This window comes from Phragmites australis, chromosome 9, assembly GCF_958298935.1.
Source record: "Phragmites australis chromosome 9, lpPhrAust1.1, whole genome shotgun sequence".
Classification (NCBI taxonomy): domain Eukaryota; kingdom Viridiplantae; phylum Streptophyta; class Magnoliopsida; order Poales; family Poaceae; genus Phragmites; species Phragmites australis.
Genome location: NC_084929.1, coordinates 26,207,572 through 26,221,444, shown reverse-complemented (window position 1 = coordinate 26,221,444; position 13,873 = coordinate 26,207,572). Strand labels below are relative to the sequence as shown.

Here is a 13,873-nt window from a genome sequence, read left to right as displayed (position 1 = left end):
GGAACTGTTACTACAGTATTTTACACATGGTGGGTTTCTCTAGAAAAATAAAATCTCGGCAGATATCTCCAAGATACTAGTTTATTCCATTCATTAATTTTTTTTTTCACCAACAGCTAATTCGTGTTATTATTATTCTCTCGAACACAGGTCCCTAAAGATTTGGCCTTGACCCGTAGTACACCAGTACGCCCACAAAATAATAATTTGGAGAGGACCAAGAAATCCATCGCCATTGCCGCGCCTCGTGCGGCTGCCACAGCGCAATCGCATTGCTACTCCCTCTCCCCGCGTGGGCGTATCTGTGTTCTGTGGGGTCACACTACAAGGACATAGTTCATCTTTTCTACATATATAAAGCTTCTTCTCCTCCTGAGGGCAGAGGGCCTTCCTCCTCCCTCTCGCTGATTCAGGCTGCATCGCCTTCCTTCGGTGTACACCACTGCTCTCCCTTTCCTTGCTGCTCTTGTGTTGTTCTTGGCCTTTTGATTTCGATTCGGTTTTAAGGTGTTCTTGTAAATTTAGAGGCTGGTGTTGAGAGGCTTCTGCTCCACTGGTTGCGCCAGCGTTTACTTGATTCCTCGTCCCTGTTCTCCTTTTCTTGTGGCTTGTTAGTCCAAATAATCATTTTATTTCTTGCCGATTCACAGTAGATTGGTTTCTTTATTGATTTTTTTTTTGTTTTCTATGCTGGGCTCGTGTCAGACTCATGTTTGCATTGGGTCTCCAACTCTGCGTTTCTTACCCTTTTCTTTTCTTTTCTTTTCTTCCTCGGCTGTTTACACTGGTACACTTCATCCCTCCCGTGCTCTGTGTTCATGGCCTCGCTGTTTCCTTTGAAGAATCAATGCTTGCATCTCTCTCCCATTCCTTTCTTTTCTTCGATACGCAATATTTTATTGTCGTCAGGTTCTTGGTTCCGGTGGCCTGCATGTTTTACATGACATTGCCCTGCGCTTCGTGTTGCGATTTTTCAGGTGGGAAGCGGCGCAGCGGCGGCGGCGACAGCGTGATTGCCTGCCTTCTCAGGAGAGAGAAGAGAAGATAGAGAGCGAGGGAGAGGAGAGAGAAGCGTGAGGGGAGGCGCAAGAAGCTCCGATGGGCCCATTGGAGCCCCGCTACCGTCCTGCCGGAGTCCCGTAAGATCTCCTCCCTCCCTCTCCTCTCTGAATCCCAACTCGTGTGTAATCAAAGCTGGCTCCTTCTCGTCCTTCTCCTTCTTCCACGGCGTGCTCTTCTTGCGCCCGCACCCGCGCTGCATGCCGCCACCGCCGCCGCATTTGATCGATCCGTCCGACCAACCGGAGGAAGACAACGACGCAGACGCTGACGCGTCGCTCCTTCTCTCCTTCCTCTTAATTGCTGGAGCCGTAGTAGTTGGCGGTTACGCCTTGTGCGATCTCACATTAAGGACAAGAAATTCAGCGGTTTTCTGAACCACTGAATTTCTTCAGCGAATTTCTGAGGCGGCAAACTCGTTAGCTTACCATCATGCGATCATTAACGGCCTGTTTAGGTCGCTTGGTCGTCTTCTCCAGTCCTCCCTGTACTGTTGACTGCTGACCCCATGGACTGCTCACCTTCGTCACCATGCTATGGAATTCCTGGACGCGTCGGATTCGAGTGGATCGCGTTCGGCTTCGTTGTTAGCCTAACCTGGTCGGCGACTGCTGTCCTCTGCTGATTTCTTTCGGCTACACGGCTAACTTGTGGCACCAGACTTGGATTTTGGCAGTGAGCACGCGTGATGTGTACAAGACGTTGGTCTTGGCGTGTGCTGCCGACGGAAGATTTCAGCATCCTTGGATCATCCAGTTATCTGCATAGTATGAATAGCAGTTACTCTGAACTTATCTCGTCAGGCGTTAGTGACGGCTCGTGGATGCCCGATTCTAAAGCGCGCCATCGCAGCGGTATCGAACAGATAATCATGCTTCGGATTTGAAGAATCGATCGAAGGCATATGAGTTGGGTATAAAGCCGCCTTTGCGATTTAGTAATATGTGCTGATGCTTTCTGCTCCTGGAAGATGAGGCTGATGAATGGAGCAGGGAGGTGGTGAAATACAAGTCCACGCAATATTTCTTCTCTGAATTTTCCTCAGTGCTTAGCACTTTTAGTTTCCTTAGACTTTCTTTCTTGATTAGCAAACATCATTTGGTGTGGCTCACGTTCACATCCAACTATCGGATATACTGCATTTTTCTCTTTTTAAAGGGTGCACTTTGGGTGCTTTCAGTTGTCATTAGTATGTATTTTTGCCCATAAAGTGGTAGTGCCTATCAGCATTCCACTTATTTGTAGTCATGGCAATCTCAAAGGATGATATCAAAGCACTGCCTGTACATGAAAATATTATCTTGTCTATCTTCTGAGCTAATCATGAGGAAAAGGTAGGACGGTAGGACCTGAATGTGTTGCTTTTTACTAGTGTAGCTGTTGTATTCAGTATTCTTGCAGTTATTTGTAGAGAACTTTATGCAAGATTCTGATTACTAAAACTTCCATTTGTGCTGCTGACCTTTTTAGTGAAAGCATATGTTACCTCGTGCCCTATACATAATGATTTTCGCTTTCAAGTGATCATACTGTTACCTGTCCATGATTGTGATGCAAATCAAAGTGAAAAGGAAAAAGGGATATATCCCTACGTGTTCAAGAAGGAACTTTAGAACCTCACTTCTTGTGGAATCATCTACTAATAATATATTTTCATTTGCATCCCATGCTAAGACAGATTACTCTTTTGAATTCCTTTCTGAATTCCACTTGTCATGCATAGTTCTTTGATATCTTGTCTGATAAAGGAGCTACTGTTTTGCATGGCTAAGTTTGTTTCTACCTTCTGCAGTGAGGACACAACTAAGAGAAGGACCTCCAAAAGCAAAAGTTTCAAAGATGTTGAAAATTTTGAAGTTCTTGTCCTTGAAAAGAATTGTGGTTGCAAGTTCAAATCTTTGCGGATCTTTATCATAGCTATCATTTCTGCAACAGTCATCACCCTCTTAACTCCAACCTTGTACGAGCATCAATTACAGTCGGCCTCCCGGTTAGTACAGTGTTAGTCTCACTGATATATTTGTGATGTGGTAAAAATATGACAATGCCTATACAGCTATGACTTCTCATATTCTCAGGCGAGTTTATATGCTTTGTAGGTATGTGGATGTTGGCTGGATGTGGGACAAAACAAGTTCTGATCCACGATATGTATCATCTGTCAATGTTCAGTGGGAGGATGTGTATAGAGCAGTGGGAAATCTAAACAGTGGCAATCGAAATCTTAAAGTTGGAATCCTGAATTTTAACAGCACCGAGTATGGCTCTTGGACACAGTTACTCCCGGACAGCCATGTTTCCATTATAAGACTTGAGCATGCCAAGGACAGCATTACTTGGCAGACACTGTATCCTGAATGGATCGATGAGGAGGAAGAAACCGAGATACCCTCTTGCCCATCATTTCCAGAACCTAATGCTCGAGGAGGGGTGCACTTTGATGTTATTGCTGTGAAGCTTCCTTGTACCCAGGTCGGAGGTTGGTCAAGAGATGTTGCACGGCTCCATTTGCAGCTATCAGCAGCAAAATTGGCTGTATCCTTTTCGAAGCGCAACCACAAGGTCCATGTGCTCCTTATAACCGACTGCTTCCCGATTCCGAATCTCTTCCCTTGCAAGAACCTTGTCAGACATGAAGGAAATGCTTGGTTATATAGTCCCGACGTGAAAGCATTAAGGGAAAAGCTCAGGCTTCCAGTTGGATCCTGCGAGCTTGCTGTTCCACTCAAAGCAAAATGTAAGTTTGCTCATTTTTCTCTAAATCCACTGCTGAGCAATCTGCATACCTCGGAAGTAGAAACCTAGAAATGCTTCCCTTACCTTACAAAAAAAAAAATGCTTTTCTCAGTACAGCTATTTTGCACACAATTAGCACCTAGTATTTATTTTTTTTCTTATTGCTACAGCAAGACTTTTCTCAGTAGATCGACGAAGAGAAGCATATGCTACAATACTGCATTCAGCAAGTGAATATGTCTGTGGTGCTATCTCAGCAGCTCAAAGCATTCGGCAAGCAGGATCAACCAGGGACCTGGTTATCCTTGTTGACGAGACCATAAGCGATCACCACCGGAAAGGCTTGGAAGCTGCAGGGTGGAAGGTCAGAATAATCCAAAGAATCAGGAATCCAAAAGCTGAGCGTGATGCTTACAACGAGTGGAACTACAGCAAGTTCAGGTTGTGGCAGCTGACCGACTACGACAAGATCATCTTCATAGATGCTGACCTCCTCATCCTGAGGAATGTCGACTTTCTGTTTGCGATGCCAGAGATCACTGCAACTGGCAACAATGCAACGCTCTTCAACTCCGGTGTCATGGTCATAGAGCCTTCCAACTGTACATTCCAGCTGCTGATGGAGCACATCAACGAGATAACATCGTACAACGGTGGTGACCAAGGGTACCTGAACGAGATATTCACATGGTGGCACCGCGTTCCGAAGCACATGAACTTCCTGAAGCACTTCTGGGAGGGCGACGACGAGGCGATGAAGGCAAAGAAGACTCAGCTGTTCGGCGCAGACCCACCGATCCTCTATGTTCTCCACTACTTAGGCCTGAAGCCATGGCTGTGCTTCAGGGATTATGACTGCAACTGGAACAACCGTGTGATGCGCGGATTCGCCAGCGATGTCGCGCACGCCCGGTGGTGGAAGGTGCACGACAAGATGCCTCGGAAGCTCCAGTCCTACTGCCTCCTGAGGTCACGGCAGAAGGCCGGGCTGGAGTGGGACCGGAGGCAGGCCGAGAAGGCGAACTTTGAAGACGGCCATTGGCGGCGGAACATCACTGACACCAGGCTGAAGACATGCTTTGAGAAGTTCTGCTTCTGGGAGAGCATGCTCAAGCATTGGGGCGAGAACAACCGGATGAAGAGCAGCCCAGCAACGAAGACAACAGCGACGGCGGCTGCGAGCTTGGCAAGTTCATGATCTGTAGATATACACAGAACTTCCTATATGGCACCATACATGCATAGCAATAGCTTGTATAGGCAGCTATGCTTAGGTCTTTCCAATACAAATACACCCCTCCTGTTGCTGCCATGGCTGCAGCTCTATGTCGCTGCCTGCCTGCCTCTTGATGGCTAACAATTCTTTTGGGTTGGCTGACCTAATAAGTTAATGGTACATGTAAATTTCCTTGCTGAAATTCTTTGTGCGTGTATGAGAGAAAATGGTTGGCAAAGATCGAAGCTTTGACCAGAACAAGCCCTGTACGATGTACAAGGCGCAGTTGATAATTGGTTACTGCATGGAACAAATGTCTACTCAGAAACAATGCATTTGTAGGCAAGTCCTAAATTGATGAAGTACACATAATGGAGCACAGAAGCTGATTACAAAATCTACCTTTTAGCACCTTGAAACCGCACATAATAAATATTTTGAATGAATCATCTCACAATCACATACGAGTTACGAGAGACTGCTCTCAATTTTCTCGAACAACAAGTCGAACCCAATGAACAACCATTCAGAGGAATGTTCTAGAGGGGTTCATTTTTCCACTACATTCGTGATATTGAACTAAATGGAAGAAATTCTTCATAGACATGCAAAATTTGACACTTATATTGAAAGGGGGCACTTTTTGACACCGTATCAAGTGAATGTTTATACATACCGGTTCAAACACAAATTTGTTTTTTGACAACATATAAAATGAACTGTTAGTGCATACATACAGGTTGACAGAATGTTGATGCTTTCTAATCCTCAGCAACCAAAAGAAATGATACAAAATCTACACATCAGGATGCATGTTTCACCTTGTATAAGTCAAAGAAAGAAAGAATGTGGAAGTCCAGTGAACCACATAGCAGATATAGCTGCTTCCAGGACATGTTAATCCGCTATAGCTGATAAAATCACAATACACAATTGGGGGAAAATTGAGTATGCTGTGGGACATTCACCCTGCCGTGGGACATTCACCCTGCCATGTTTCGCCAGCCTGTGCAATTTGGACGTGAAAAAACAGGTCAGCTCACCATCCAACTGTAATGAACAAAACTTTTAACTTAAAGGCCGAATAATTCTTTTTTTAACACTGAGGCAATTCAAGCCACATAGGATACTAACACAGTAGTAAAAAGCTACACTTGTTCAGTCGCATCTCAAGAATTGTTGATAAAGTTATATATAACTGGAGTAGCACTTCGTTGAAGATCATAACTTGAGGCATCTCAAGGTAGCATCAATAAGTGCTACTTGATCATTCCAGTTGACTTCCTTGAATGTAGATTGTCAAAGGTCAACATCATAGCCTAAACCATCTCTCTTGGTGCATCCTCAAATTTTCCTTCAAGTAACTGTGAATATCACTATTTGTAATGGAAGAATCTCACTATAATGTACAACATTCCATGTGCATCATGGTTGCATAGAGTTAGCAAGTATTTATGCCTCGTATATGTGAGTCTTGGACTTTCATATCACTGTAGATGAAGTGGAATAACACTGTAAGTTGCAACTGAAAGCAACTGGTGATATAATCTGACTGATGTATTGTTTTCTCATAGTATTCATAGAAATGAAGGTACACATTAGCATACCTAAGAACTCACCATTTGTCAAAAGGTACGAAAAGACTAGTTCATTCCAAGCATCGGGGACTCCAGGGAGACACCAGTGGCTGCAATCAAGTATGGTGGGAGGATAACTCCAATTGCCGACATGAGCATCACTTCTGAACGCTCCCATTAAAGTTGCATTTAGTAAAGTAACAGGAGTGCTCATTTTCACCACAACATCAGCAAGTATAGCCCCAAATTCACTCTTATCGTTTCCTTTGACCTCAGACGAAGGCTGTTCTGTTACTTCACAGGTCCTTTGGCTTGGGTCACTGTGAAGGGAGTTTTTGTCAGTTCTTATAGAATAGCTGAGGCAGAGCAAATGAAGAAAAAAAACTGACAGTGTAGAATTTCAGACCACAAGGAAAGAACTCAAAGTGGAGAACTAAATAATGCTATTTTTGTGGCAATCATGGCCATCTTACACCATATCATATTGATAGGAATACAAGGAATGGAGTACAGTTCAGCAAAACAGTGAACAATATCAAATGAAGAGGTTTAGTAAGATAAGGCTTTTGGATTGACACAAAGTGCTACAGTCACGATTTGATCCTGGAATGGGTAAGATGGTTTAGTAGTTTACTACAGCACACAGAAAAAGAAAGGAAAAACTAGCATGGTAATGAAATGCAAGAAGCAAATCATAAATCAAAATATAGGTCAAATCAGCTCTATACATCCATTACATATGGCTTGGTGAAGCTAGAAGAACAATATATGTATTCACATTGTACAGCAGATGATGAATTTGATATTGAACGGATGGCAGATCATATATATATGGTGAAACTGACCGGATCTTAACCAAATAATACCAAAAAACTCGACCAACCTGAGAGGAACTATGTGGCATTGCATATAAGAATAAATAGGTACCCAAATTCGAGTTTAAGAGGATTCAAACCTAGGTGGTGAAGTTGTACACCCACACTTCCTACCAACTATGCTAGGCTCAATTCCTCAAATCATACAAAAAGATATCACTGTAGTTAAATTGACGTAATTATTAATTAAAATACAAGGCTACAACTCAAGTAAGAGCATAGCAGTACGCATCTAGTAGAACTTAGATTTACATGGACATCTTATTTAAATATTGAGGTACAAGAATGCAGGTACGACTTTTAATATCCAAAATTTATATTTTACATGAAAAGGCTCAAGTGAATATGTTTTATGAAATTCATATGTCAGACAACCATAATAATCTGTATCCTTTTTTTGCACATAACAATTATCACACATTTGTTCATGGTCACTCTGCTTGCATAGCAGAAGGCATCTAAATATTCAGCTCAAATCTTACTCACAAAGAAGTAAAGAACAATAGGCTTTACCCCAAGAGACGAGCTCTCTGAGGGTCTGAGTTTGTTATAAAACATACCTCCAGTGGGATGGCTCATATGTACGGAAGAAGACATGTGTTCGGTTTAAATCAAGTCTTTTCTCCACCCATGAAGCCCAGGTCTCCAATGCCATCCTGAAAGCAGCTTCAATTGATGTACCAAGTTTAAGAGCGCGTCCGGCCTGAAAATAGCAACCCCTGTTGGGAAGATAAAGTCAGGAACAGTACAATATTTCTTAGAGTTCTGTTTCAGTCAGATCAGTAAATGTGTCATGATCTTGCTCAAATATGCCAAGAAATCATATGTACATACTGTTCTTGTATACCAGCTAACACATCACTAAGTTGAAAACAAAAGTAAAAGACTTTGAATGGAAGGCACATAAGGAAATGAGCTTGGTGGTTCGAGTCCTCTTCAACTCGAATTTGGGTGCCTATTTTTCTTAAAAGAAAGCCACCTAGTTCCTCCTTAGGTTGGTCCAGTTTTCATTTTTCTTTTTTGGAATGGAAGACACATATCATCCAGCAAATTAAGAGAACCGTTCGTCAAGTTGGCAGCTGATCAATTTGCCAATTCAAGAATGATATCATGTAAGACTGCTCAACAGAAAGCTGGATGAAGCCTATGTATCAAAACCGGTAAGCAAGTATTGAGGTGATACTCAGGAGTTCTTTGGATACAAAGAAAAAAGTTGAAATACCATATATCAAGGCACCTGCTTTCTTTTCTTAGTTTTTTAGTCCCTGGTGATTTCTGCTATTGTTAGTATCCATGCATGACCATAGACATATGGTTCATGAAGGATATGATAAGAAACGCAACCCCATCTAGTTTTCCCTTTCAATGAATTGCAAGGCTCAATATTAGAAATAAACAGCAGCTATTTCAACTTTTTTAAAACAAAGTATCCAGCACTACCTATTCAATTAACTATAAGTACAGTAGACATGTATACAATTCTAAGAAAATGTGACTGACCACGCAAACAGAAATATATAAGGTACTGAAACTACGAATTTATCATGTTTAGAACTAGAACAGCACAGCAAACCAATGCAGGAAGCTTACGTATCAAACAGTTTTGTCGGAGTCCACCAATGCCCGGTGTTGAAAATTAGCACATCGGATTTCGCCCATTTCCGACTGAAATCATCCATTTTGTCAAGCCTCAAGGTCGACTTGACCCTCTTCGGGGCGTGCTGTGGCGCAGGGCGCTGCTGCACAAGGAACACCGACCGGAAGAACTCCACAGTGATGCTGTGCGACGCGAACCTGACCGCCAGGTGCCGTATGATCTTGGTGATCTCGTTCCCGTTCACCTCGTAGACGGTCTTGGGATCGTCCACCCCGGCCATGAGCATGCAGATGAAGGACTCCCATTGCGTGCGGCTCATGGAGTCCCCCACGAAGACGACCCGCTTCCCCCGCAGCCGCTCCAGCGCGGCGCGGGCGGTGAACCGCGGCACGTCGCACCGCCGCGGCTTCCACCGCCACTTGAGGTACCCCGTGTCCTGCCGCCCGTTGGCCAGGCAGTCGAACCCCCGCTCCGCGAACGGGCACTCGGAGCTGTTGTAGAGCGGGTGGCTCGCGTCGGGCACCCAGGCGCCGTCGAACACGTCGCACGGCTCGACGCCGAGCCCACCGTCCCCGACGAAGCCGGCCACCGCGCGGCCCCGGCCGACGTACCGGAACACGTAGAGGTACAGCGCGCCGCTGAGGACCAGCGCCGCGGAGGCCAGCAGGAACGCGTGGGCCGCGCGCTCCAGCGACGCGCCCGACGGCGCCCACCGCCACCTGCGCTGCAGCGCCGCCAAAGCAACCGCGGCAGCAGAGACGCGCGGGCTCCCGGGCCCCGCACTGCCCCTCGGCGTGACGCGCGCCGGGCAACTCCTGCTAGAGCCTGCGCTCACCATCTCGCTACCGCCGCCGCCAGATCTCCCATTCCCGGACTCCCCGCCCACCAAATCGGTAGTATGCCGCCTCCCCCCGAGTAACCGAGACCAGCCGCCGCTAGAGTCCCAGGACAGGAGATCCGAGCTCGCCGCGAGGCGTCGGCGTGGTGCTTTCCGAGCTGGCCCGTGAGCTGTGAGCTGTGAGCGCGCGTGACGGCGCGAACCGGGGAGATGCGCGGAGGCGGCGGAGGCGGCGGCGGTAGGTGGCTCGCGTCGCGTGAATCATTTCGCGGACAGAGGGGTTTACGCTCACTGACATGTAGGGCCCGGAGTTGGTGAGGCCCACATGTCCGTGTGTTTGTGGTAGGGAGCACGTTTGAGCAGGCTAAACGCCGCTGGTGCTGTGCAGTGCACGGAAGCGCAAGCAAAGGCTTCTGGAAACATTGACTGATTACGGGATGAATAGCCAGGGTACCTACCTGATTTCAGCATTGCTGCCAACTTTTCCCCTTTGCTGAAGATTTTGCTGGTCATCAGGTACCTGTACGGTTAATAGGAATGTCCATGGGGATCCGATTCCTGATTCTCCGTAGGGAATTCCTCTGTTAAGGAACGGGGATGGGGAGATTTTATCCCCCGCGAACTCATATGGGGACGGGAACGGGAAGACGCTCCCCGTTCCCGCTACCCGCTATATCCCCGATATCACATATATACATTTTTTTTTAAGTATATAAATATACAAACATTACATTACGTAGAGTAAATAATAAATTACTCTTATTCTTTTTTTTCTAACCTACAATATTTAATCAATCTTGTATTAATTATCCTCATATACATCAATAAATTACTTATTTATACAACGTACATATTATTAATATATAAAAATAATTAAATATCATTCAATTTTACATCCTCATTGGGGACCCGATCCCCGCAAATTCCCGACGGGGATGGGGATGGGAGAAATCTTCTCCCCGATAGCTAAATGGGGATGAGGATGGGGAAGCATTCTCCGCGGGGATTGGCCCCGTTGCCATCCCTAACGGTTAACCACCCAGAGATGATGAAAGGCGTGTAATGCTGTCAGTAATGAGATCTCCCTCGTTCTGTTCTCCTCTTCTTCTCTTTTTATTTCATACTCAAAAATTGAAGAGAGACTTTGGGTTCTTAGTGCGCTGGAGTAAGAAAGCTTAAGAGTACGATGGGTTATTTGTATAGACCCTATATACATACTGAGAGAAAGTAAATTGAGCGAAATTATATTTGTTAAAAGGAAAAGTATTTAGTTAGTTATATATGTATAAACAGGTTGAGTTGAAATTCTGTTTGGTTGATTGAATCTAAGGTTGTATAATCGGATGCAAGAGTTGAATTTATGATTAATCGCTTATAATAAAAATAATTTTATGATAATAACAAATGGGCTCACCTATATGAGCGGATATAGACTTCCTCTTCTTCTCTTCTTATTCCATGCTAAAAAAATTGAAGAGAGGCTTTGGGCTCAAAGTGAGCTAGAGTAAGAAAGCTTAAGGATATGATTGGTTGTCCGTATGAATTATATATGCAGACTAAGAGGAAGTAAACTGAGTGGAGTCATATTTGTTGAAAAGAAAAGTGTTTAGTTAGTTGTACCACCTGCCTGAACAGACTGAACTGAAATTCTGTTTGGTTGATTAAATCTAAGATTGTATGAACGAATACAATAGTTGAGATTGTGATTGGTTGTTTGTATGAAAATAATTTTATGATACTGACAAGTAGACTCACCTACATGAGCGGATGCAGGAGCCTGTATCCGTCAGGTCAGACTGCGAACGTACATTTGCATCTGTCGGACTAGGTTGAAACTATAAATATGGATAACTAATTACATTTCTCCCTAAGATTATACATATCTGCTGAACCAAATTGCTCTTATGCGAACAACCAATCTCACACTGAACCTCCTTCATCCCTACAGTGGATCTGCCCCTGAATATTGTGAATAGGTTGGCACGAAATTGAAAGTCAGAGATCATCTGTGATTTGGTTCTAATAGTTTACTTCGACAGGGGTTCTCCACCGGGGACAGCAGGCATCTGGTTGCATTAGTCGATGGCAATGCTCAGCTGACTATCAATTATTTTTTCGTTAGCATCTGTTGTAACCACACAATCAGCCAGCGGGATATTGATACAAACAAATGAAAATTGTGCCTGCTTAGTTGCATCGATTCGATAACTGTTTTAAGGACATCATAAGTGGTGATCTTTTAGCAAACAATTTGTGAGGGGAGAAAGGCAGGCATGAGATTATGGGGAAAAAAAAACTGGTAGCCCCTAGAATAACATCTAATCTCATCTCAATAAAAATCGTACATCTGTTGCTAGTTGCTACATTGCAAACAAATATCCGAGCATGTAATCTCGCAGTAAATTTGCTCTTGTCTAGGCCCTCCAGAGCACTAGGCCTGGTGTGCAGATCTCACAAGGTCTCTGCTGAGCATTCACCTAGACGACGCCACAGCCAGCGGTTGTTAGTTCCACAAAACTGGAGTGGATCATGGTCACCATCGAGTCGAGTCACGAGTGTTTCTGATATGGAAATTCACTTCTTCGAGGGGAGCTTTTCTTCACCATAAAAATATTCTTCAGTTCACCTCGGTGGGCAGTGTAGGCGCGAACCCAGGAACAGAAGGCATCCCTGGCAAGCTTCTTTGTTGCAGCCTGGATAAAAATGCCACGGTACATCCGTTGATAAAAGCTCATTTTATGACATCCACAACAAATAATCAGCATAAGTATTTCATGTGTACTAGTTTTCTCATTATTAAAGGGTGAAATATGGTGTTCATCAAACAGCCACTAGAGGTAAAATGTACATATGCATTACCTCCGCTGCAACAAAACTTTCCAACGACCTCTGCAGAGACATTATCCAAGGATGCATATCTAAAGATATTTGCTTCCTTTTGTAAGGTTTCTATCCAATTACAGGAAAACTATCCAAAACCTTTTGAAAGGGGTATTCTGTCAGTGATGCACCATGTAGCTTCAGATCTTCTGAGTCAAATATGCATGAAGATGAGAAAGATGTGGATGAGATTGACAAGCACCTCAGTCAGATATGCCGTAATTTAACTGAGGTCCTGAAGAGGATTTTAATAAAATATGTTGTGATCTTAATGCTATCCTGAGAAGGAAAAAGTCCGGTTCCAGAGGTTGGCACCCGCCTAAGAAACCAAATACGCTATCCAAAATTAATCTATAATGAAATAGATCTTCTGGAATAGCAGAGGTCTCGAGGATTTGGCTAAACACAACTATATTTTGAACGTAGTGAAGGAAAGACAGTTAGATTTTATAGCTATCATGAAAACAGGAAGAAGCATATACCCTGGTTCATTTCTAAGACACATGTAGTGGCTTAAATTTCCTATGACAAATTATTCTGCGCCATGGTAGGTCTGGAGGAATTATCCTTGGTGTGAATATAGCAGCTTTCCATATTGGGACAATTATAGAAGGAGATTATTATACAAAATTCCTTCTTCAAAATAAAGAAGATGACTTTATGTGGGCATTATATGCTGTTTATGGACCTATCCAAGATGAACATAATGCTGATTTCTTGACTAAAATGGCCAATATGTGTAGCAATGAAGGGAACCTCATACTAATGGGGGATTCTTCAATATCATGAGAAAACCCGAGGATATAAGTAGTGGATCCTTTGATTACAGATGGTCTCGATTGTTCAATGCTGTTATTGAAACATCAGACTTTCGAAAACTAGAGTTATCTGGACGTCAATATACCTGGGCAAATGAAAGAGATCCACCAACGTTTGAAAAACTAGATAGAGTTCTGATGAGTACAAAGTGGAAGTTCAAATACCCCAAGGCAACAGTTCAAGCTTTGGATAGGTCAAGATATGACTAAACCCCACTCTTACTTGACACTAGCTCATCTTCCTCTTGTGGTAAACAACCGTTATTCAAATTCGAAT

General features: G+C 43.9%; 2 protein-coding genes across 6 annotated transcripts; one reads left to right on the top strand and one right to left on the bottom strand.

Annotated features, from left to right (window-relative positions):
* The first annotated feature begins 202 nt into the window (after positions 1-202).
* On the top strand, positions 203-5,213 carry LOC133928921 (putative UDP-glucuronate:xylan alpha-glucuronosyltransferase 3). 3 transcript variants are annotated; one of them, XM_062375448.1, is made up of 5 exons: positions 203-434; positions 978-1,139; positions 2,852-3,049; positions 3,159-3,796; positions 3,966-5,213. In XM_062375448.1, exons 2-5 carry the CDS (start codon positions 1,099-1,101, stop codon positions 4,991-4,993), a joined length of 1,905 nt encoding a protein of 634 aa, XP_062231432.1. In that variant the 5' UTR covers positions 203-434; positions 978-1,098; the 3' UTR covers positions 4,994-5,213. The 3 variants fall into 3 exon arrangements, with proteins under 3 accessions (XP_062231432.1, XP_062231433.1, XP_062231431.1); XM_062375449.1 differs by lacking the exons at positions 203-434; positions 978-1,139 and adding an exon at positions 1,655-1,972; XM_062375447.1 differs by lacking the exons at positions 203-434; positions 978-1,139 and adding an exon at positions 2,004-2,393.
* Positions 5,214-5,613: 400 nt separating this feature from the next.
* LOC133928918 (protein trichome berefringence-like 7) lies at positions 5,614-10,345 on the bottom strand. Of its 3 annotated transcripts, XR_009911543.1 has the most exons (5): positions 9,054-10,345; positions 8,024-8,182; positions 6,631-6,908; positions 6,146-6,365; positions 5,614-6,017 (listed from the first exon to the last, which is right to left on the bottom strand). XR_009911543.1 is itself a non-coding variant. In XM_062375445.1 (4 exons), the coding sequence occupies exons 1-4, from the start codon at positions 9,896-9,898 to the stop codon at positions 5,995-5,997; spliced, it is 1,305 nt and encodes a 434-aa protein (XP_062231429.1). In that variant the 5' UTR covers positions 9,899-10,342; the 3' UTR covers positions 5,614-5,994. The 3 variants fall into 3 exon arrangements, 2 of the variants coding, with proteins under 2 accessions (XP_062231429.1, XP_062231430.1); XM_062375445.1 differs by lacking the exon at positions 6,146-6,365 and having other exon boundaries at positions 9,054-10,342; XM_062375446.1 differs by lacking the exon at positions 5,614-6,017 and having other exon boundaries at positions 6,361-6,501.
* Positions 10,346-13,873: the final 3,528 nt, after the last annotated feature.